The 24,363-nt window shown below is 47.3% G+C and overlaps 1 protein-coding gene across 1 annotated transcript; it reads left to right on the top strand.

The window, feature by feature from the left end:
- The first annotated feature begins 1,780 nt into the window (after positions 1-1,780).
- LOC124978052 (nuclear envelope pore membrane protein POM 121C-like) lies at positions 1,781-5,367 on the top strand. The gene is given in 2 exon segments (XM_047542080.1): positions 1,781-2,006; positions 2,009-5,367. Coding segments are annotated over 2 exon segments (3,585 nt in total).
- The last annotated feature ends 18,996 nt before the right edge of the window (positions 5,368-24,363 follow it).

Genomic DNA, 24,363 nt, shown 5'->3' with positions numbered 1-24,363 from the left:
TACACCAAGTCCAATCCTGCCCAGCCTGACAACTCAAGGTGGCAAGTTCAGAGCAAATTAATAGTAGAGATCCTGAGGAGAGCACAACTTTGCCTTCAACGAAGATGAATAATCAGATATGCAGAAAGGACAGGGAGGAAAGGAGATGGAGTCCGTAAAGGCACAAGTGAGCAAAGAGTGTGGCAGTTTCTACAAGTCCTAGGTGGTTGGAAGACTGAAGCATGGAAGAGAAAAAGGGTCCAATTGGGAGCCCATTGCAACAAACTCCTCGTGGGACCCTGCAGGTTCAGGTAAGATGCACATGGCCGTGAGATGGAAAGGAGGTCAAGATGTGAGCATTAGAATCCCCCATCTGCAATATCTGAGGAATGAAAAGAGAGGCCAAGGAGTTGAGAGGAGTTTTGTTTTAAACCTGAGTTTTACCTCTATTCCTGGCCTTTCTGAGTGTGGAAACTGCCTCTCCCTGTCCCTATCCATTTCCAAGAGGAAGGGTCAGCCAGAAGCCAAAGGAGAGCCTACTGCTGTGGCCTGCCTTGGCCAGCCCTGGAGGGACAGAGCTGCTCTTTGGAGGCCTCACATTCACTTCTGTTAAGAGAGTTGCCACCACTCCCTCCAATCCTTTGCACTGACCACACATTTTCATGTGTGTGCATGCATGTGTGTGTGTGCATGTGTGTGTCTGTGTGTGTGTGTTCTCTCTTCTCTCTCTCTCTCTCTCTCTCTCTCTCTCTCACACACACACACACACACACACACACACACACACACCCCAGACATGAGAATTTAATGTACACTGTTCATCACATAAGGGAGACAGTTTGCTGAAGAAAATGTTCGCTGGGCCTACTTCTCTGAGCAGCACCAGGGTGAGAGACTCAAAGAGAATCAATTTCATCCAAGAAATCTGAAAAGAGACAGGAAGGGGAGGGGCTCCCTTCAGCAGCAGCCAAAGAGACAAGGCAAGGGAGCCATAGCTCAGGCCAGGAAAAATCCTTCCAAATCGAATTTCTGGTCCTGGTAGAGACAAGCCAGGGCTGCTGGCAGGACAGGCCTGACCTCTGTGGAAGGACCCAGGGTTCCTGGGTCTGAGGAGGCACATGAAAAGGAGAAAAACGTTCCAGGAGGGTAGTATTCCTCTGCAGACTACTCCACCACTGGCACCTGGAGACCTCCATTTCTCCTTCACCCTTAGCATCTTAGTTCCCTCCTGACTGGAAATGGGGAGTTCCAGAGACTCTACCTCTGGAACAGGTCTTAGAGGTGGGACAACCCAGGCAGGAGGAGAGAGGAGGCAGGATGCTGGAACAGGGGCATTACCTTCCACCTGTGGAGGCTCCAAGGAAGAGGCAGCTTCAGGGGGGCTTCACTACATTGGATCCAAAAGGAATCTTTAATAACTACTCAGTGGGTTGCTCCTCTCTGAATCTGGCAAAGCCCTCCCTTGTACTCCTCACTTGGAGAGCACCTGAGTGGGTGATGCTTGGTTGAACTGTGAGGTCATGATCAATACTATGCCCACAAAGGAGCGTGCTGGGGCAGTGAGAGCCAGATTGCATGTATTCGTGTACCTGGGTGTGTGTGCGTCTGTGTCTATGCGCTTTGAGTGTGCTTGCCTGTGAGCATGTGCGTGCAACCAGAGAGCATCAAGCCGAATTCTGCCCAGTTCACTGCCCTGACAGCCTCTCCAACTCTGGACTGATGGATCACATCTCCTCCTCTTCATCTGCCTTGGGTTAAAGAAGTCCGGCCACAAAGAAGTCTCCGCAGCGCAGAGCCGCTGATGTCTCCGGCGGCTGCGGCGGCTGGAGAAGGCCAGCGGTGGCGGTCGCCCATAGAGAGCACCCAGGACTGCAGGGACCCGGCTCGAGCCTGCAGCCGGCCAGAGGGGATGGCTCTGCGCGTCCTGGCGCTGCTCGGCCTCGTGCTGTACCTGGCGCCCGCTAGGCCGTTGGTGGCCTGGTTGGCGGTTGGGGCTACCACGGCCTGGTGGGGACTGAACCGCGAGCCCGACGCCCGCGCGCCTTGCAGTTGCTGGCTCGCCGCAGTTCGCGGAGGCAACGGACACTGCTCCTCTCGCCTTCGGCCAAGTCGGCAGTAAAGCGAAACCTCCAAGAGCCTCGGACCCTGCTCGAAAGACTTAACCCCACCGAACTGCTCCTCATGGGCTGCTACCTGGGTAAGCCCGGCCCCCCGCAGCTTGCCACCGCGCAGGAGGGCCGGGACCTGCTGGAGCGGCCCGCCCGCTCCTCACCGCCTGCTCCCGCGGCCCAGCGCATCCAGCGTGAGCATGGTTACCCCTCTCTCCCCACCCCCTTCCACCGACCCTCCAGGAGGCCTGCGCACAGGGATTGTGGGACTTTATCCAATCCCTTTATAATAGCCCCTCGAAGATACTATCCAATTCAGCAGGCCCAATATTCCTTGCTGGGGGTACTGCCCACCGTGTGCTGGAATGGTTGTCAAAAGAAAGCTGTTCTCTCTGCTCGGAACTCAAAGATGGTGTGTAGCCCTGCGACTGTGAGGATTGCCCCTCCGGACAGCAAGCTAACTCGTTGTCCAATACCAGAGCGGTTAATCAACTCATCACTGCCCTCACCATCGAGCAATGTTCCAGAGCCATGTGCAAAGGAGGCAGTACTGAATGCTCTCAAAGAGGGGAAGAAAAGGACTTTAGAGAAAGAAGACCAAGTATTTGTTGATGGCCAGGAGAATAAGAGAAGTCGCCATGATAGCAGGAGTGGACATTCACCATTTGTGCCCCTAGTGGCCAATGGAGTCCCTGCTTCTTTTGTGCCTAACCCTGGGTCTCTGAAAAGAGGTCTCACTTCTCAGAGCTCAGAGGACCACTTGAGTAAGCGAGCACGCACCTCTTCTGTGAGTTCCCTGACAAGCACGCGCACAGGTGGCATCCGTAGCTCCAACCGCAATGCGATTACCAGTTCTTACAGTTCAACCCGAGGCATCTCTCGGCAGCAGCTGTGGAAGAGGAGTGGTTCCATTTCATCCCCCTTCTCTAGCCCAGCTTCCTCCCGCTCCGAGACACCGGAGAGGCCAGCCAAGAAAATCAGAAAAGAGGAGCCATGTCAGCATTCCAGTTCCTCGACTCGGACTCCGCTGGTGTCTAACAGGGAGTCTCAGGGAGAGAGGGTTGCGGACACTCCGAAGCAGCAGAACTCCGGGGCTTCACCATCTACACCTGGCAGCTCCAGACAGCGGAAACGGAAGATCCCATTGCTGCCCTCCAGGCGAAGGGACCAACTGACCTTGCCTTCACCACCTCAGCTTGGTTATTCCATCACTGCTGAGGACTTTGACCTGGAGAAGAAAGCTTCGCTCCAGTGGATCAACAAGGTCTTAGAGGACAAGACTGTTGTTCCTCCAAACAGTGAGAACCCACCAACTACTGAGCCTTCTTTCACTTTCACTCTGCCTGTTGTGGGTGCCACTTCTTCAGCAGTCTCCTGGCCAGACACAGGCACCAGCCCATCATTAGAGAACCTGAAGAAGACACAGAGTCTCCCAGGTCCATCACTCCCAGAATCTTCACCTCTGAAGACACCCGACCTTCAGGCCTCTCTTGGCTCTTTACCACCAGGGCCCCTGCCAGGTACCTCTTCAGACTCAAAATCCACAACCACTTCTGTGGAGCTGGTCCCTGCTTCCTCCACAGCACCGGTCACTGACACCAAGTTACCTTCAGCCCCTCAGGCTGACACGTCTACCAAAGCCCCAGGCCCGCTTACCCCCTCCCCCACCCCCATGCAAGGTGTGTTATTTGGCATGTCAGGCAGCGAGACCTCTGACCCTTCCTCCCCAGCTGCCCCAGCCATGTCTTCCGCGTCTCCTACATTCAAGCCCATTTTTGTGATGGCATCTAACAGCAAGAGTGAAGTTTCCTTGCCATCCAACCTCTCCACCACAGCCTCCACCTTCCCCACAATGACCAGCACTGCTACCTCAACTTTTAAGTCCATCTTTGGTGACCTAAGGCCACCTGTAGCTGTGCCCTTGCCTGCTCCCTTTTCCTGTAAGCCAACAACTACTGTGACTGCTGCTGCAGCCCCAGCTGCCCCTCTGTTTGCTGACCTGGCCTCTGCCACCTCTGCTGTGGCTCCCACCACCACCGCCAGTGTGTCCACAGACTCTGCTTCCCAACATGCTTTTTGCTTTGGGGTCAACAGTGTGGCCAGTACTGGGAGCAGCACAACTAGCAGCATGATTTCTGCTTCACTGCCCTTCCCATTTGGGGGGGCTCCTGGTTCTGCTGCCAGCTTTTCCAGGGCCATGGGCTCTGAATTCCAGTTTGGCAAGCCCCTCACCATGCAGACATCCACAGTGGCCACCACCTTTGGCCAGTCCCTGCCTGGTGCTGTTCAGACAGCCACCAGCAAAAGCAGCAGCAGCAACAGCAGCAGCAGCAGCAGCAGCAGCAGCACTGCTGGCTTCAGTGGCTTCAGCACCTCCCTTACAACCTCAGCTCCTGCCACCACCTGCCAGCCCACACTGACTTTCAGTAACAGGATCACCCCTGCATTCAATATTCCCTTTGGCTCAAGTGCCAACCCCTCCCTCCCAGCATACTCAGCAGCCATCTCCCAGCCCAAATTTGGGGCTGCCAATGGGCAGCAGCAGGGGTCCACCAGGAAAACCCCTACCCCAAATCTTGGCAGCCCTTTCACTTCTGGGAACTCAGGGGCCCCTGCCCCATCTGCAGCGCCAGCACCAGCGCCAGCCCAGCCAGCCTCTGGCAACTCAGGGCAGTCAGTTTTTGGTTTGAAAACCATAGCCTCAACCTTCAGAGCCCCTGCCAGCACACTGAAAGCCTTTGGTGCAGCTACCACCTCTGGCTTCAGAGGTATCACCCAGACCACCATCAATGGGCCCAGTAGCTCAGTGTTTGGCAACTCAACTCGGTCCCCTTTCATGTTTGGGGGATCTGCAGCCCCAGCTGTCAGTGGGGGCTTTGGGCTTGGTGTGGCTGCCCCAGACACCAGCTCCACCTCTAGGGCATTCGGTTGTGGAGCTGGACAGAGTGGTACCACAGGTACCACCACCCCCATTCGGGGGGACTTAAACCAGAATGCCCTGGGAACACCCTTTGCCTTCAACATGGCCGGCACATCTGAGATCAAACCTGTGTTTGGAGGCACCTCCACAACTACGTTTGGGAAGAACACCCCAACCACCCGAATGGGCACAGCCGGCAGCAGCCTCTCCTTTGGGGTGTCCTCGACACCCACTCAAGGCTTCATTGGAGTCGGGTCTTTCGGATCAGCAGCCCCTTCATTTTCCATTGGTTCAGGAACCAAGACCCCAGGGGCTAGACCGAGACTGCAGGCCCGAAGGCAGCACACTCGTAAGAAATAGCTTCTATCCCTGTTCCCGTCCCCATTCCCCTACCCTTTCCCAAATCTGAATCTCAGCACCTACTAGGAAGACCTCTGACTCTTCAAGTTCCATAAAACAAAACTATCCTAGTTCTCTTGCTTCAGCCACCAAGGTGGTGGTGGCAGCCCTGGGGCCCTCAAGGAAGGAGCAGGCAATGGCAGGGCTGAAGCCCATACCTATACTTGGACAGTTGCACAGGTGCAGCTGAAGAACTAAAGAAAAAGAAACCTCTGTAATACTGTCAGCTCACTTCCCTGACTTATTTAATGTGTCACTTATTCAGGTATCCTGCCTTCCCACCATCTCCCCTATCCCCACACTCTTGCCAGAGAGTGCGTGATGCACCCAACTTGAATCTCTGCTGCATTTGCTAGGATTGGGTAAAAGGGAATTCTTTTTAGTCACGAAGTTGTGGGGGGGGGGGGGGACTGATTACAACTACATTACATTACAAAATAAGAATTACATTTATATAACTTGTCCAGAAGGGGCTCCAGCCCCTCAGGAAAGCTGTCTGGGACAGCCCTTGAGCTCCTCCTTTACCCAGGCAGAACCTAACTCTCCAGCTAATTTCCTAGTCAACAGCATTTGTACTTAGCCACTTCAATGAGCCAGGCTTGAAGGAATTTAAAAGGCAGTTTAGCTTAAATACAAAAAATAAATTTTTATTTTTTTAAAAAGTTTAAATGTTTTAGACAGAGGCAGGGATTGTGGCTCAGAGGAGCACCTGCCTGGTACCTGCTGGCCTCACTGGCCATTAGAAGAAAAATTTTAAACATTTTTTAACAAAAAATCATTGTTTATATTTAAGCTAAATTGCCTTTTAAATTCCTTCAAGCTTGGTTTATTGAAGTAGCCAAGTATAAATGCTGTCGACTATGCCTGTGTAAAGAAGGGGCTCAAGTGCTGTCCCAGGCAGCTTTCCTGAGGGGCTGGAGCTCCTTCTAGACATGATATATAAATGTAATTCTTATTTTATAAATAACGCGACGTGACTGCAATCCCTTTGAGGTTGAATATCCTGTGGCAGGGGACTGTTTCCACCCTGAGGAGAGCTGGGCACCTGCGTTAGCTTGGTTGTGTATAGGGATGAGGAAGGAACCTGGACCTCAAATGCCAAATACCTGTTAGGACTGGAGGGGGCAGCGCACGGGCACAGGTTTAGCTATGGAACTTCTCCTGCACCTAATGTAAGGTGTATCCTCTTAGTTTTAGTCTGAACTAGTTCACCTCAGCTCTCCAAGCAGACCTCTTAGTCCAGGAACACCCTGAAGGAGGGGGGCCTGGTACATCTTGGGTGAGGGTGGGTATATGTACTTGTTCATGCACTGGACTAGAGGCTGGGGTTTTCATTACAAACACTTAATTCTTGTTGAATATAGTTGGACTTCTTAGTATAAATGTGCTATTTTTCTCCTTGTTTAAACCATTAAAAATAAAAAATTGTTTAAAAAAAAAAATGACTACAAAGACTTGGAGTGAGGGGGAGGGGTGGACCCTGACCCTACGTCCTGGCAAAGGCTCGTTCAGTCCAGACTCTGGGTAGATATGTGTTAGGTTTCCCAACAACATACAAAGCAATGGAAATTCCAAATGCCATGGCCACTGTGTGGTCTGAACAGGGTGCCCCTCTGTCTTTCCTCAAGGATCTGCCACTCTGCCAAAGACATTTCCATGCAATTACAGGTATTACACCCACTATCATGTGCCCTGCTGCAAAGTGCCTGTAAAGCACCTGGCACATCCTAGGCAAGCAAGATGTACTTGTTGAAGGAATAAACGTTTGCTTTATTTATGCCTCGCACTATCCCTGAAAGAAAGACAGCACTGTCATAGGAATTTGCAGGGGAAGAAGCTAAGGCTGTAGAGGCTCAGTAACTCGTACCAGGTCACAGAGCCTGTGAGAGATGGAGCCAGGACTGGAATCCATGTCCCTCTTACTCCAGAGTTCATCCCATCCTCATTCCAACATTATAACATCTTAAATCATAAAAAGGTATCACCTTAAACTTGGGGGTTGTAACATATTACACAAGATACAACTTAAATCTAAACAATTAATTACTGTGGCCAAAAGCAGTCAAAGGAAAAAGGCCTCATGGGAACTACAAGAGAGGAGAAAGAATGAACAGGGACTTCAAAGAGCCCCAAGGACTTCCCTCCAGGGACAGTAGGCACACAGTCCACCGTGAAGAAAGGCCCTTCTCCAGTAGCCACAGTAATGCCTCTTTAGGACACAAGGACATAACACCCCTTAGGGCCAGGAACCGTCTTTCAACAAGACCTAGATCTGGTAGAACACATGGTAACAGTGCAGATGCTGAGCCACCTCTGGATGAAGGAATGATCCCCTTTACCTGGCTACTGGCAAGGCAAGACTGGCCTGTGGGCACTCATGATCTGGAACCCTGATCCTGCCCCACCCCTCCACTGCCCAGACCCTCCATGGCAAATCAGCCACTGCCATTCTGGGGCATCCAGAGAGTTTAGACATCACAAACAGTTTCCTTATCACCTGATGCCCCTCAGTGACCTCTAGCTCACCTGGATGGGACCTGGTGCTGCCACTCAGGCCAGTAACTCTGAGGCCCAGCCACCTCTATCTGTGCCTTCCATTCCTCTGCTTTCCAGCGCAGGCCCTTTTTGCCCTCATGGACATTCCTATTTGTCCCTAAGAGCTCACACCAATCCCTCCAGTGCTGAACCCCAAGCAAAATCTCTGGCCCTTCCCCCAGACCAGAGCTGCTCAAACCACTGCAGAGGGGTCAGGCTCTCCTGACCATGGGGAGATCATTATTTTAGAATGTGCCCGCACCTTGGGGAAGTGTCAGGGCACAGAGCAGAGTGAAAATAACAAACCAACACCACCCGACAACAAACGCCACACATCACAACAGGGACCTGACAAATGAAGAAAATAACTTAGAATGGGAAAAAAAAAGTTTAAGGCTCTGAATCTTGACAGGGCCACAGAGGTGAGACTGAAGTCTCCAAAGGGTGATTTCCCCAAATTAGGACACTGTCCCTGTGGTACTGTGCTTGGCCCTCCTCCCTGTGTCAGGAGCCACCAGGCTAAGGCATGCCAGTGTATTCAGAGGGCAGATGCTGGAGGTCCCATCTGGAAGTTGCTTCACTTACAGGCCACATGAAATGATCTGAAATGGGGTCACCAGCCCCAGGGTTAGAGAGGGAGAAGATGTCAAAGAGAAAAGCCTAAGGGCACAGAAAAAGGGGGACACTGAATGTAGAGGGTCAGGGTAGGAGAAGGGGGATATAGGGCTTAGAGAGGTTCCTAAACCCAGGACAGTTTCTCATACCCTTCTCATATCATGAGGGGTTTTGAAAAGTGTGTCTGTCTTCACTACCTGCTTCATCTACACTTCCTCTCCAAGGACCACCTTCCTACTGCTCAGTTGGTGGTTTAGGGTGGCAGTGTCCCTGCACCATGGCTTCAGAGGTGGGCAAGAGTTCCAGGGTGTTCCATCCCCCACCACGTCAATAACTCATGGCTGGGCTTGACAGTAATGCCTGTGGAGAGAAAGAAACTTGGGTCTGATCCCTTGGCCGAGGCAGGACATAAGCTTCTTACTGCCAAGGACCACCATGTGGAGAGGGCCCCCCAGAAAGACAAGATGAATGGGTAAGAAATTGTGGGGGTAAGAGAAAGAGAACCAATGGCATTATTTGGACCCTTGGAGCCAGCTATATTTGACATCTCAGTTGAACAAATCGGAAAAGTTTATCCCGGTTTAAGCCACTTTGAGTTGGTTTCTGTCACTTATAACCAACAAGATTTTGATGCATCCAGATGTTCCAGGTCCATTAAATAAACCAAAAAAGTAAAACAGGGTGTCATCCCTGGCTGAGGCCAACCAAGTTCTTTATTCAGGAAGCAGAGAAGATAGTAGCTGTTTGGAAGGTTTCTAGATTATTGCCAGAGCTGATGCCACAGGGCATCCTGCAGGAAGCCAGAGGGGCCAGCAGAGCAGGTTGTGAGGGGCTTGTCACTGCATCATGGCACATCTAACCTCCTGGTAGCCAGAGAGACACACTTGATAGCAGCCCATACTATATTCCAAGGATAAACTTAAAGCTCAACATGTCCCCCCCTCCCAACTGTAGCCTCCCAGGAGGGTCTGGGGTCCGCAGCACCACATGACACCAGTGACCTTTCCCTCTGGTGCACTCACCTTCAAAACTTGGGTAGAGACACAAACTGCAGATCCTAACCTGCTTTGTGCAACTGTGACTTCTGTGCTTGGTTTATCACCCCACTAAGTAGTGATCTCTCTGTTGTCTGTTTAATGGAACTGTGAGAAAGTTTTATTTTGTTTTGTTAGAGAAAACGATTCCACTTCACCTTTCAAATTTAAGAAGCCATCATTTTTAGGCCATGATTAACCTTGTGTAGGACAGGAGGCCCAACTATGCATCTGTTTACTGGCATAACTCCATTCTACGATAGGATTTCTTGACCCTGTGGTCCCACGGTAAGCAACATAGCTTCTTTTTTTTTTTTTTTTTTTTTTTTAATTATGGTCAAATACACATAGCTTGAAGTTTACCATTTTGACCATATTTGAGTGTACACCTGAGTGGCTTTAGCTACTTTCACATTATTGTGCAATCCAGCTCCATCGTCCACGTTCACAACATTTTCATTTCAAAACTGAGACTCCATACCTATTAAATAGCTCCCCGCTCCTTCCCTCCTCCAGCTGCTGGCAACCACTGTTCTACTTCCCATCTCTATGAGTGTGACTACGCCATAAGTAGAATCATAAGCATTTTTCCTTTAGTGATTGGATGATTTCACTCAGCATAATGCCTTCTACATTTTGTGTGTGTACCCACTAACTGTGGCACTTTGGTTCTTTACTGAGGATGGTCACTCATCTGCTTCATTTCATATCTGGGGAAGGGGAAGTTCAGAGAAACTATGTTTTGAAATATAGACCCAGCACCCTATTGGCAGACTTGAATTATTTAATATTCCTGGAACTGAGCTACTCGTTCCTCATATATCTGGTAAGTCTCCCTCTTGAAATCCTTTTCTGACAAGCAACAAGGAATCAGATGATGACTCCATCACATAAAAAAAAAAATAGAGGAAGAATGTCATAAGACCCAATGAATAATATGGCTACCTATTGATTTGCTTTCCTTGCCTCACATTTCCAACCAACCTTATAAGTCTGGAAGACGGTGATTTCAGAAGAGGTATCATCAGAGTGTTCATGATGCTTCTCCCAGGCTCAGAAAATAAAATCTTATTAGAGTGAATTCATGGGCCTTAAAAAGACTTGAGCCTTCGTTCCTGAGACTCCTACCAAAAATAGTGATGCAGGTGTACCCGTGGACATGGTCATGCATACATGCCATCAGGTGGCACCGGATCCTGCTTCTGAAATTTTTCCAGATCAGCCATTCTGCACTAGTCCTTCTTGCTCTGGTCGTTTCTGGATTCTATGTGAGTTAACTTCTTTGTGGGGTCTGGAACTCCTTCTTTGTCTCAGACCCAGCACTTTTCAGGTGCTTCTCCAGCTGTAACTCAGCATCTGAGGCTTGCCTTCTGGCCCCAGGCATTGCCCTCAACCAGCTTTGATCCCAGATGCTTCCAGTCCCAGGCTTGAAAACGAAAGGTCCAGGGAAGGAGAGTTTATGCTACCCTGGAGAGACAGTTACCCAACTATGTCATATTTCAGCTCATGGTGGACAAAAGGAAAGCATGCAACAAACATTTGGACACAAATGGACTGAGTTCCAATCCATTGCTACTGGAATCTCTCCCCTAGTGCTGGCCAGGGAATCCCACACCCTATCCCATGTCCCTACGGCAACACCCCTTGACCTAGCCAGGAAATTAGGGGCCACTTACAGAGTATATCTATAACTGTCTATTAGGTAACAAACTCAATATCTAACATAGATCACGTCACCTGGGCCTTGTAGAAAAGGTTAGCCTTGAGTAACTCAAGCCTCTAAGAGAACATGGATACTACTCTGAATGGACAGGTTGGTTTTGCTCCATTAATGCAAAGAACAAGAGCCTGGATTATAAGTGCATTGAGTCTCATGGTCTTATGTCATGTAAGCTATTACATATGTTGGAATACAACTTTAATATTTCCTTAATATAGTTTTAGTGTCTGTAGGGTTGTTTTGATAGTCCCCTTTCCATTGATATTAATTTTCATTCTTGCTTTTTGTCTTGATTAGACTTGTTTGATTTTTATCAACTTTCAGCTGTATTATTTCTTTTCTATTTCATCTATTCCTGCTCCTACTCTTATTTTTTCCTTCCTACTACCTAATTTGAAAATAATTTGATTGTTATTCTAGCTATTCTTTCTGATACAAATACTTTAAGTTATAAATGTTCATCTGAGTACTGTTTCATCCCAGAGATCCTGGTATTTTAAGCTTTTATTATCACTTAGTTCAAAGCACTTTTTATTTACTTTTCTTGTGCTTTCTTCTTTGACCTGTGAGATATTTATAAGTGTGCCATTTAATTTTGAAGGAGTTGTGATGTGGGGGTGGGGTTCTATATATCTTAAGGTGATTGATTTTTAATGTAATAAATCATGCAGAAAACAGTCTGTGTGATTTCAAATTTTAATAAAACTAATTGAAATGCTTTTTATATTTATTGTATTGGTTACATATGTGTAAAAACATCAAAACTGATCAAATTGCATATTTCAAATTTGTGCATTTTATTGTACTTCAGTTTTACTTCAATAAAACTATGGGGGGAAAGTAGATTTTAAGATACCCAATCATCAGACACATGGGTAACTGGGTGATTTGGGTATAATACTCTTTTACTAGACAGTGCCCCTTTTTGGCCCTCTCTTTAAGTATCTGTAGTAGAATGTTAGTAAATCGTATTTTAAAAATAAAAACTGGATTAAAAGGAAAACTGAACCACTTCTATATTTTTGTCACTAATAAATAAAACTTTTGGTAATTTTAAATGGAAAACCACTTGTATGAATTCATACTGAGTTGCAGTTCTGCCCTCAAGCTTAATTTAAAATGTGCTATTTGATTAAAATTTCAATAAAGATGAATTCCAATAATAAAAAAATGCATTTCAAAGCTAAAATAAAAGGAAGCTTCTAGTCTCATTATTCAACAAGCATACATGTCCTGCCTAAGTGAACACCTGATAAATAGTAGGTAGAGAGAGAGCTGGATGGACCTGAGTCCAAACACTGATTTTTAAAAGATCCTTGTATCTTAATTCCACTTCCACAACATGAAGGTTATGTGTTCCATGTCAAAAGGTTGTAGAATTAAGTGAAATAGTGGATGTAGAATTGCCAGACATTCTGCCTGACACCATAGATCCTGAATGCCATTTTTCTTCTTTCTTCCTTCCTTCCCTTTCTTCCCACTTCCTTCCTTTTTCCCTCCCTGCTTTGAGATATACATCTTATTGGTTCAGGCAGAGAGTATGAATTGACCCGAGTGCACTGGATCATTGTATGGTTAAAGGTGTGTGTCTACACTCAGCTCTTTCTTCCTCCAGTCTAGGCCAAGGACCTTCTTGTGACTTGGCTGTCCCTCGCTCAATGCCTTCCTCTATTCAGCTGGTCACAGGTCTGCACTTGAACCTTAAGGCATTCTTTACCATAGAGTCCAACATCATCAGCCCAGCATTAATACAGTGGTCTTTTGTTCCATTCAGTTCTTTATTTCCATTCAATTTCTTGAAACTCCAAAAAAGCATAATTGTCAGGTCAGGTCACAAGCATTCCTGGGTTTTTACAGATAGACCTTCAACCTTTAACCTTATCTGTACCACCAACCACCAATGAGACAACTTTTGCTGAGACTGCCGAGTTCGTTGGATGCTTAGAGAGAATCCCTTCAACCTTGATTCTTGCTCAAACCCCAGATGATCTGTCCTCAAACTACCTCTTCTCACCAAGACACCCCCAACTTCACCAGAGCTATTTTCATTTATTTCTGGCAAGGAGGAATAGATTAGAAGAGGTCAACACTCACCCACAAGGAGATGACCAGCCTGCAATACACAAACCACAAGACAACCCCTCACCTGAGAATACTCCTTGGGGAAAAATGACATCTAACAGGCAGGAAGAAGAGAAAGAATGGAAGATGAGAGCTGAAAAGGAAAAAAAAAAAAAAAAAGGAAAAAAGAAGACTAAAGAAAAGAACTCTTGCTAAAAAGAATGAGGGTCCTTCACTTCAAGCCTCAGACCAGCAGTCCAGTTCTCTCACCATCTGTTTTAGGTAGGTCAGATTTTGTGGTTAAAAAAATTGATGCTGTCCCCATAAATATAGTTCATATTGCATTGCACATATTTATAAATATAAGTGCTGTAGCACCACCACATTGCCTGTGAAGAATGCAGGCAGGTTGTGATTAGAGGTGAGCCAGTTCCTGATTGTGGGTTAATTAGCTCTGCTAATAAACTGCCTGTAGCTTTACTTAAGAAAAATAACATATTTCATCTTAGGTAGAACAATTACAGTGCATGTAAAATAGATATTTTTGCCTCTTGAGTATTCAACATGCTTTCTTTGAGGAAAACACACACACACACACAAACACACACAAACACACACACATCATTTTTTTTTTTTTTAAAGTCAAAAATCCAACCCCCGCTGCAACATGTTCCCCGATTAGATTGTGGTGAGGATGAACTTCAAAGGGGTTCAAGTGGTTTTCCAGTTCAAGAACTGGTCTTTGGCTGGTGGCCATTGGCAGAGGAACAAGTCAATGACATCAGTTGGATCCCAGCAGGAGTCTAGGGGCTGCAGGATGAAGGGCAATGTGAGTTGCTAAACAATAGGACTCAGAAGAAATACCTTAATTAGCAGTGAGAGGGAGGCTTGAGATGGGCATCCCCAGGACTTGCAGAAGGTGCCAGCAAGGCGGGTGAGCCCATGAAAGAGAAACAGCAGGAGACAGCAAGAGTGCGGGTGGTCCAAGGCAGAAGGACAGAAACATGGCCCCAGACAGTATCAGGAGACATATGGATCCTAGGTCTGCATCAGCAAGTGTCTTGGAAACTCAGAGGTGGAAGAGACATCAAAACTTACCTTTTTCTGTGATGGCAGATACCTGACCTAAGTACTACTTCTCTGTGCTCCTGCACCCCTTTTGTAGACATGGTTAATTGGTGGTAGCATTCTTTCCTATGAATCCCAGGCAACCACAATGAATTAATTGGAACTGGCAAATCTCCTTGACATCCCTGATCTAATCTGCCTCTTTGTTCTAAGATAAGAAAAGTGAGATCCAAGATAAAATCATGTTGTTTTGAGTATTTTAAGTGACCTTCACAAAGGTCTCCTCAAACCCTGTCAGGGGACTTCCAGATATCTGAAGTTCCTGGTTTCATCAAGGTTTATCCTCAGATGAGTCACAGTACGTCTTCCAGAATCCAGAAAAATAATGCACAGGAGTGCAGACAAACAAAGTAAGTGACATTTGTTCCTAAGCATTACCTTCAGGTGAAGGAAAATTCAAGAATATAGATTGGAGGGAGGGGAAGGATCAATGGAGCCATTAGGTTGCACACCAGTAATTAGCTTTCTCCATGGGCACAGAGCCAAGTGAGATGGCAATGTCAACTAAGATGAGCACTGTTCCAATCTCCCAGTAAGGGTGTCTTAGTTGCTACGGTTACCATAACAAAACACCATGGACTAAGTGGCTTCAACAACAGAAATTTATTTTCTCACCGTTCTGGAGGCTAGAAGTCCAAGACCAACATTTCAGTAGGGTTAGTTTTCCCTGAGGCCTCTCTCCTTGGCTTAGAGATGGCTACCTTCTCCCTGTGTCCCCACATGGTCACCCACCTCTCTGTGTTGTTCATGTTCCAATTTTTTCATATCAGGGCCCCAGTCATCTTGAATTAGGACCCACCCTAATTGCCTCTTTAAAGCCCTGTTTCCAGATATAGTCACATTGGGGGGTTAAATCTTCAAGATATGAACAGGGGGAGTGTACAATTTAATCCATAACACAAGTTCACCAAATGTTGGGCCTTAGGGTTGAGGGATCTCAGAGGGCACCACCTGCCAAGTGCAGGGTTCCCTCTCTAGGGCATGTGAGTGGTCTTTCAGCTCCACCCCAATAGCAGCAGGAGCTCTGCCTTCACACAAACACAGATACAAACTCAGGTACATGGAGATAGCAATGCTGCCAAATGGTGTTGATCAGTCCCCCAGGCAGAATATGGAGATGTGCATCTAGAAGAAAGGGATGGAGAGTTGTGACATTGCTAGCTTTGAAGGTGGAGGACAGGGCCACAAGTCAAGGAATGAGTGACCTTGAGGCTGGAAAAGACCAATTCTCCCTAGAACCTTCATGGTGGAATGCAGACCTGGGGACACCTTGATTTCAGTATAGTGAGACACATAGTGGACTTCCACAGAACTCTAGGATAATAAATCTGTGTTGTTTTAAATCATCAAACTTGTTACAGCAGCCACAGGGAACTAATACACCCACCTAGAAATGCTAACAAAGGGGGGAGGGAGAGAACGGAGAACAAAAGCCCCCAAAGGAAAGCTGACAGGAATGTTGAGAAAGGAGGATATCAGAGCTCCCACCACTTGGGAGAGTGGCCCCCACTGTTTCCTATTGATAGAGCATTTCATATAGTCATTCCCACTGGGCTGGGTGTGATTAATTCCTGGGCCTAACTCAGCATCAACTCAGGGTAAAGACACAGCACCATTCCTCATGGCTTCGTGGACTTGCACTGACCTCCACTGTGGAGCCTGTAGCCTCTCAGGGTAACACCAGAGAACAGGAATCTCTGCAACATCGTTAACTCCTCCGGCCAGAGCTATCAGCTTTTTATAAGGATAACAAGACCAATTTTGGAGTCGAGCCTAGGTTTTTAACAACTATTTGAAAGGAAAGATGACCCAGAATTCCATCTGCCCCTTTAGAAGTTAGCATCTATTAAAGTCCTGCTGTAAAGCATGTTGGTTCTAACACTCTTCTTGGTGGCAGCTTAACCCTTTGAATGGCAGCCTTCTCTCTGATGTCCATCATCTTCTCTCTGGACTGTTCCCTTTATCCTCAAGGTCCCTGGCACACAAATCAATGAAACATGGAGACCCCAGCCTTGCTTTGGCAGGATCCCTGGGTTGGGAGAAAGCCAAGGAGGGCAAGGGGACCTTAGAAGCCACGGTTTATGCCAGGCCAGGGAGCCAAGCTGAAAGCATGCTGTCCAATCCCGGGAAGTTGGCAGATTATAAGTGCAGCCAGTTTTCCCTTTTCTCTCAGAGCCAGAACCCAGGGACATGTGCAAGGCACGTCTGGGCTTTGGTGTAAAAATAAACCCAAGGCTGTCAAGCCCTAGCATATTAATGACAATTAATGATTCGCTCTAATCCTCCCCAGCTCTCCGTGGGCATCTGTGACATGCTTCGGGCTGGACACCCCTTCCCACTTCCCCCACCTCCTGCAGATTCCATCCATATGCTGAGATGCTCGGGAATGCAGATCTGGGAGGGAAAGTTAAGAGCAAAAGATACCACTACGAAACCCCTGCCTGAGGTTACGTGGAAAAGGTCAGCTCATCAGCCATGGGTAGGGACTCCTTTCCATCCGCTCTTCCTTGGGACCTGCAGGGCATGGACAGCCCAATCTCCTTCCAAGGGTCCCAGGGCTGGGAGCTGTGGTCAAGGAAACCGAGCCCTCAAACAAAAGCTCCTAGGGGTTTCAGGTGCTCCTGCCTTCAAAGGCCCAAACTCTGCTCAAAGAAAACAGTCCCATTTCAGCCCTGTTGGTCAGCCTCCCCTGCTCAGGACCAACTTGGCTTTTGAAGCAGTCCCAGGAACTGGATTTTTGTTAGGCTCCCATTTTACAGATGAAAAAACTGAGGCTTAGAAAAGCAGAGCAAATTTATCAAAGCCACAGAGCAGAGCTGAGGTTCAGTAAACTGTTAGTACATGAATTTATGAGAAACAGATGCAGAAAACCAGAGAAGGCCTTGCAAGAGCCACTCAGGGGACATTGGTAAGAACTGGCCCTGAGGTTTGGGCACATAGCCATCTACTCAGAGGCAGGAAGGGGGTTGCTTATGTAGGAAGTAAAATGATTTGCTTTCCTGATCATCAGGCCAGACTTTCTCTACATATCTAGAGGTGGGCGCCTGGGTGACTCCAGCCCAACCCCCACACTTGTAACCCACTCACAGGGGAGAAGACAAGGAACGCAGGAGGAGTGCCAGCTTCTCTGGTACATGATGAGCAAGAGATAAACTTTGCCGAGATAAAACACTGCCTTTTGTTGCCAGTTCCATTTGGGATTAAGACTACCATGGGGGGCGGGGTGACCTAAACGCTGAATCAAAAAAGCCCTGCAAACCAAGTACCTTGAAGACTTTCTCGCCACCTGCTTTGAAATCTCTCTAATTGGGCACTTAGCTAGGGTAGCAATGAGAGATTCTTGTAGCCATTATGGAAACACACACAATGGGGAAATTATTGCCTTCTTAGTCCTATATGGAACACCAATTATTCTGTGCTGAAGCTACATTGGGTTTCTACACAGCAAGTCTTTGGAGGCAAAGGAAATCTCCCTCCCCACGCCCCCAGCCGGCCTTAGTTAAAAGAAGTGGGTTGCTGTCATTGACTCAAATTTAACCACCAAGTTCCCCTTTGAAAGGACAACCCCAGCCCAGGCAGACCTGGAATATCATGCAAAACACCCAACTCTGAAAGGTTCATGCTTCTGTTTCAGGCATCCAGCAGTCCTGAGGATCCGGCCTGCTCACCACTGCTTTCCAAGCCAGTTTGGTGCTGCGGTCACTACTCTGTTTTCCACCCGACTCCTCCATCCACCTGCCTTCTCATCTCCTTAGGCACAGGGTGGTTCCTGGAGACCCAAGGTGAGCTGCACCTTTCGTCTTTGCCCTTTCTTTCTCCCCCAAGATACAAAATCATGGGGCTTCCATCCAACCTCAGCCTCTCTCTGATTGAGGTTGCTGGTTCTCTTTTAGAAGAAATCTACAGTGTCCACCTCACCTAAAAGAGCAGCACAAGTACTCTTGAGTTTGTTTATAGTAAAGATGGCAAGGTGTGACAAGCCTGCCTCCTTCTTGACCTGTCCACACAACCAAGAACCAGGCGTTCCCAAGCAAGCACAGAGCAGAAACAAAGGCACATTCAATGACTTATTCAGCCGAAGCCTGACCGAGGGTCTATTATGCCTAAGGTTTCTCATCACATCACCTGCTTATGCACAAGTGTGCCCATGCTCACATGCACACACACACACGCATGTGCACACAGTCATCTCCATTGCCTCTGCAGCACATTGGTCCGGGCTGTCCAGCCTCCCTTCAGATTATCGCAGCAATGTCCTATCACGTCCCCCACCATTCATCTCTCTGCTGATCCAGCTCTGCACACTTTTAAGAACTCGGTTAGGACAGTGCCTTGTTTGACACCCCTCAGCAGCCTTCTGTTGCCTGCAGAATAAAGGAAATGCCTTTTAACTGGCATGCAAGACCTTTCCTAACCTGACGCAGGGAAGCCCCTCCAGCTGTCCGGCAACCACACACCTTCAGGCCAGATGGCCTCCTCCCTGTGCCCGGGCACACACCCACACTCCTCCTCCCTGTGTGTGTGCTAATTCTACATCCTCTGCCTCCGTGGTCCTCCTGCCCTCTCTACCTGTCAAATCCCACCTCATCTCCAAAGCCCAGCTCAGGTGTCACCTCCTCCACAGATCTGCCCACATTGAGCATGGTGCCGGGCAAAAGTGGGACATTTTCACATGGCCACCTGGATGCAGTCTTTGCAATGCCACTATTTGGCTCAGTTACATCAACCTCTAAAATCCCTCAGTCCCACCTTATCCCGACTTCCATCCCACCCTTGATTCTCACTAGGGGTGAGCGTTGTCCAGGGAATCATTTGGACAATGGGATGAAGATGTCTGGTATACACATTTCTTAGTTTTAAAATAGCTGGGAGCATAATGGTTTGATTTTTCAGTCATCAAAACATCTCACTGCTGAAAGGACCACGTCAGAATCTCCTGCTCTGTTCCCGCCCCATGGCAGGTCCTCCATATGCTGGCAGGATAGGTGAACAAATGAACAAGTGGCTGTCCTATAGCTCTGTGTAGCATCACTGCTCCTGGTTCTGGCTGAGATAACCCGCCTGACTCCCAATAGCCCTCCTGTCCACCAGGCCCCTGAACCTCTCTGTCCCTCCCCATCTTGGAGAAGCCCAAAGGGAAGCATGAAGAATCTGTGCTGGACCCCACACACAGTGGGGGTCACCTTGCTGGCCAGGCCTGCTCTGCTCCTTGCCTCTGTCCAATTAGCTTCTATCTGGATCCTGAGACTGGGGCCTAACCTTTCTCCAGACTTTGGAAGTACCTGCTTTCCCAGTTCCTCCATGGTTTGATTTCCTTCTACCCAGAGACTAGAGTCCCCTCCTTGAACCTCAGCCACAGGTCTAGAATTCTGCCACCAGCAACCCAACCCCTCTGATGCCACCTGTCTATGCCTGTGTTCAATGCCTCCGCCAGACTGCCCATTGCCAGGTACTAACTCTCCTGCCAGTCTCCTAGTGGCAGAGATGGACTCAATTCTCACTTAGCCTCTTGTTCTTGATGCACACCTACGCTGCATTTTGGGAAACAGAGTACAGCCAGCCACAGAATGTTTCCTGATTGAGGAACAAGGGATTGCAGGAGAAAGTGAAGGATTTCTGTTCACCTCCAAACCCAGCCCACAACACCTCTTATTCAATCTCCCACTCTTTCCCTTCCCACCACTCCTTCCCCTCCCACCACTCCTTCTCGGCCTCTCTTGTCTTTCTCTCCTCTCTCTTCACGCCCTATCTCCCTCTCATATCTTCCCATCTTGCTCTCTCCCCATCTTTTCTTTCTCTTTATCTCTTCTCTCTTGTCCTTCTCTTTTCCTCTTTCCACTCCCTCACCTCTATCTCTCTCTCTCTTTCTCTGAGTAATTGCAAGAGAACCAGGCTCTAGACTACACTGCCTAATAGGGTAGCCACTAGTCACAAGCAGTCATTGAAACTTCAGTCACCTAAAGTGAAAGAAAATTAAAAATTCATTTCTTCAGTGGTACAAATCACATTTCAAATTCTTGCTCACCACGGCACAGATGACGAACATGTTCACCCCTGCAGAAAGCTCCCTTGAATGGTGCTGCTCATGGAACTCCTGCTGGGTGACGTCTGGCCCTTGAGTAACGCTGCTGACCTTTATGAGAACATAATGTGAGTGAACAAGAAATACCCGTTGACTGTGTTAAACTGTTGAGATTTTCAGATCGTTTGTGACAGCAGTCAGCCACCAACAGCCCCGAACATTTGATACCCAGTGCCCAGCCACCCTGGCTTGTCATCTGTGTCTCCCTCCCTAGGCCCCAGCGGGTAGGACAAGGGGCCAGGATGTCAGCCTCTCTTTAATGACCTTCCTCACTCACTGTAGGTCTGAAGCTCTTGATATCCTTCCCCTAACCTCTGCATTTCCCAAACCCCTTTGGCCTATTTTGCCAAATCCATGTACTGCCTCTATTATCATTGACTTGCTATCTTTCCTCAAGTGAACTGCTTTTCTTACTTGAAAAATAAATTGAATAAATGGAAATGCTAGTTTTATTTGCCATATTAGTCAGACACAGAACCAATAGGGTGTACATAAAGAAATGTATAATAACTAGTTGTGGTGGCACATGCCTATAATCCCAGGGACTCAGGAGGGTGAGGCAGGAGGATGGCAAGTTTGAGGCCAGCCTTGGCAATTACGTGAAACCCTGTCTGAAAATAGAAAAATAAAAATAAAAAGGCCTGGAGATGCAGCTCAGCGGTACAGCACCTCTGGGTTCAATTCCTAGTACGAAGAAGAAGGAAGAGGAGGAGGAGGAAAGGAAAAAAGAAAGAAATATATTATGAAGAATTGGCTCAAGTGATTATGGAGGTTGATGACTGACAAATCCCAAGATTTCCAGTGAGCAAGCTGGAGACCCAGGAGAGCTGATGGCATAGATCTAACTCAAGTTCAAAGGCCTGAGATCCAGGAACCAATAGTGTAGCTCTAGTCTGACCGCTGCAGGCTCAAGACCCAAGAGCTGATGCTTCACTTCAGGTCTGGAGGCATGATAAAACCAATGTCCCAACTCCAGACAGGAGGCAGCAGACAGGAGGAAGTGCCCTCTCACTCTTGGGAGGGTCAGCCCTTTAGTTCTACTCAGGCCCTCAACTGATTGGATGAGGCCCACCCTCATTCCAGAGAGCAACATGCTTGATTCAGTCCACTGATTTCAATGTTAATCCTATCCAGAAATACCCTCATAGATGCACCAAGACTAGTATTTGACCACATGTCCTGGCACCCTGTGACCAGTCAAGTTGACTCAGAAAACTAACCAACACTCTTGCCACAAATAGAAGATCAATACAATGAAAACCTAACACAATTATAAAACCCAGTTACAATCTGTCATCCACGTTAGGCACCATACCTGAGGTTTGCTGAGTTTTTTTCTTGTTTTATTTTTTTTGTTGTTGTTTCTTACTTTTTAAGAGGGAGATGAGCAATTCTTGGGGAGGTGCTGAAGGTGAATTGATACCACCTTAAGACTTTCCCCTTCGAATTATTAGAAGGATTATAAGGGAATCCCAAAAGAAATATTGTATCTACTGAATGATTTCTCTCTCCAGTGCATATCCATATCCCAACTCAAGGGATTTCCAATGCAGCCAAGTAGGGGCCACACCCACTTGAGGCCTGCTGTTCTCTGGAGGCTGAGACCCCTCTTAATGACAATTGTCCCTCTCTTGATGCCTCAATGTAGGAACCACTTAATAAATGGTAAATGAGTGAAGGACCATTCTCTGACCTACTTGACAGTTTCTGTCAGAAGCAGAACATCATGACAAAGGAAACAGGACTAAAATGTTAAACCACACTAACGGTTCCATCTTCCAAAAAGCTCCTGTGGCACTTAGGAGCAGGGCTATGTCTAAAAGAATTAAAACATTCAATAGCTCCAGGGCCAGATTAAGCCATTTTGAGGCTCAAAACTATGTTTCACATCATCCAAAATACCAGAATGTATTTTCAGAGAAAGAACATTGGGCATTTCTATCTAAACAGAAATTAAAGCTGAATATATATACAAAAACATAGTGTATCAAAGCAGAAGAAAGGAGGGGGAGAGAAAAAGACAAAGGAGTCAAGGTAAAGAAGAAATAGAAAATGGGGAAAGAGGAAGAAGAGAGGAGAAAGGGGAAAAAATGGCCTAACTGAAATTTGATCCTGGCTCTCTCCTGTGTGAAACTCATAAGTGATATTTCCCTTTCTCATAGGGGAAAGTCCAAACTTCTTTTTAGATATACAAAATTGGAATCACTGATGTTGAAATCTAGTCCCTTAAGAATATCCAGTGTCTTAGGTCCCCATAGAAAGGAGCCAAGAAAAGCCATCCTCATCCCTCAAAAAGAAGAAAGAAAGGGAGGGAGGGAGGAAGAAAGAGAAAAGTCATTCCCATGCACACTCAGGAATCACCCAGGGACATCTTCAGCTGAGAGCCCTCCTGTCATCCCTGGCTGGAGGAATTCTCCAAGGCAAACACAAGGTTCCAGGAACTATTTTCAAATTTCTCAAAAAACCAAAGGGTTTCATATATTTTCTTGTGACAGAACCTATTAAATTACCTACAGCTCTGTAGCAGAACCCTGTGCCTCCCTTTAACGCTACATCCCATTCATTTTGTTTTTGCCTGTCTCGCCCCAAAGAGTACGAGCTCCTTAAAATTGGGAATCATGTATTTGTTTGACTTCACTTGTTTTTTTAATATCCTCAGTGCCTGGCACATGACCCTTAAGGGATGCCTGATGAAAAAGAGATCAAACAAATGAATGAAACAAACAAATGTGATCCTGCCATGTACTACTTTAATTGCATACTTTATTATATGCCTTTGATTAATCGAAATGTGAAGGCAAATTCATTAGTAGTAAATGTAGATTGTTTGGAAGCAAAAATCACTCAAAACAAGTGAAAAAATATATAATGAGGGGTGCTAGGCAACGAAGAGGCTGGGAGTCTTTGAAGGCACAGGCTCATTTGTCCCCACATATAAGACCTCAGAAACCCAAATCTCCCCAGGGAAGCTGAACCCCTGGGAGCTGTCTGTTTCTAAGCCCACCAGCTCCAAAAACACAATTTCTGCAAGTAAGGTCTGGAGGCCACCAGCATAAGAAATCTGTTAAAATGCAGATTCCCATGATCCTCCTCCCCTCCACCAGACCCAAACAGTTAGAATATATGAGACTGGGATGTGGACTCTACATTTCTCTGAATTTCAGAATTCAGAATTTTCAGAATTTCTCTGAAGTTCTCTGGCTCATTTTTGAAGCATATTCAAGTTTGGGAACCCTTGTCCTAAGGGTTTCTGGGCAAACCCCATTCCCGCCACCTGCCACCCAGAGCTGGGGATGGGCTCAGAGCAGCTAGCTCATGCCCACACTCCAGCTGTGAGCGCTCATCTCTCACCTGGGACCCATAAACATTGTGTTAGAGAGGAGATGTAGAGAGAACCAGGCGTAAATCATGCTCTTCAGCCCCTCTTCCCACTCCGGCCTTCCCTTAAGGAAGACCCTGCCCTGGGGGACTGCTCACTGGGTATTTCAATAAACTCCAACTGGCCCTTTATCAGATGGTCCAGTCAATTAGAACTTCATCAGGAATCAATTTGTGAGACCCAGCTGAGATGTAACTATAGATCAGGGCGATGGCAACTGATTATCCCACTAATGGAATATTCCATTGATTAATTGAGTATTTAAATCTTTCAGAATGTGGCTGTGCTTGCTGCCATTGTCACTGGATGAAAGGGGTAGGAGAGTGTCGCAGAGAGAGGCTGATGGTTCTTTCTTCATTTAGCAGCTCTCAGCAAAATAACAGGTTTGCCCAGAGTTCTCAGG

Source organism: Sciurus carolinensis, chromosome 2 (assembly GCF_902686445.1).
Source record: "Sciurus carolinensis chromosome 2, mSciCar1.2, whole genome shotgun sequence".
Taxonomy (NCBI): Eukaryota; Metazoa; Chordata; class Mammalia; order Rodentia; family Sciuridae; genus Sciurus; species Sciurus carolinensis.
Note: the sequence above shows the minus strand (reverse complement) of the source record. Positions and strands in the feature narration are given on the sequence as shown.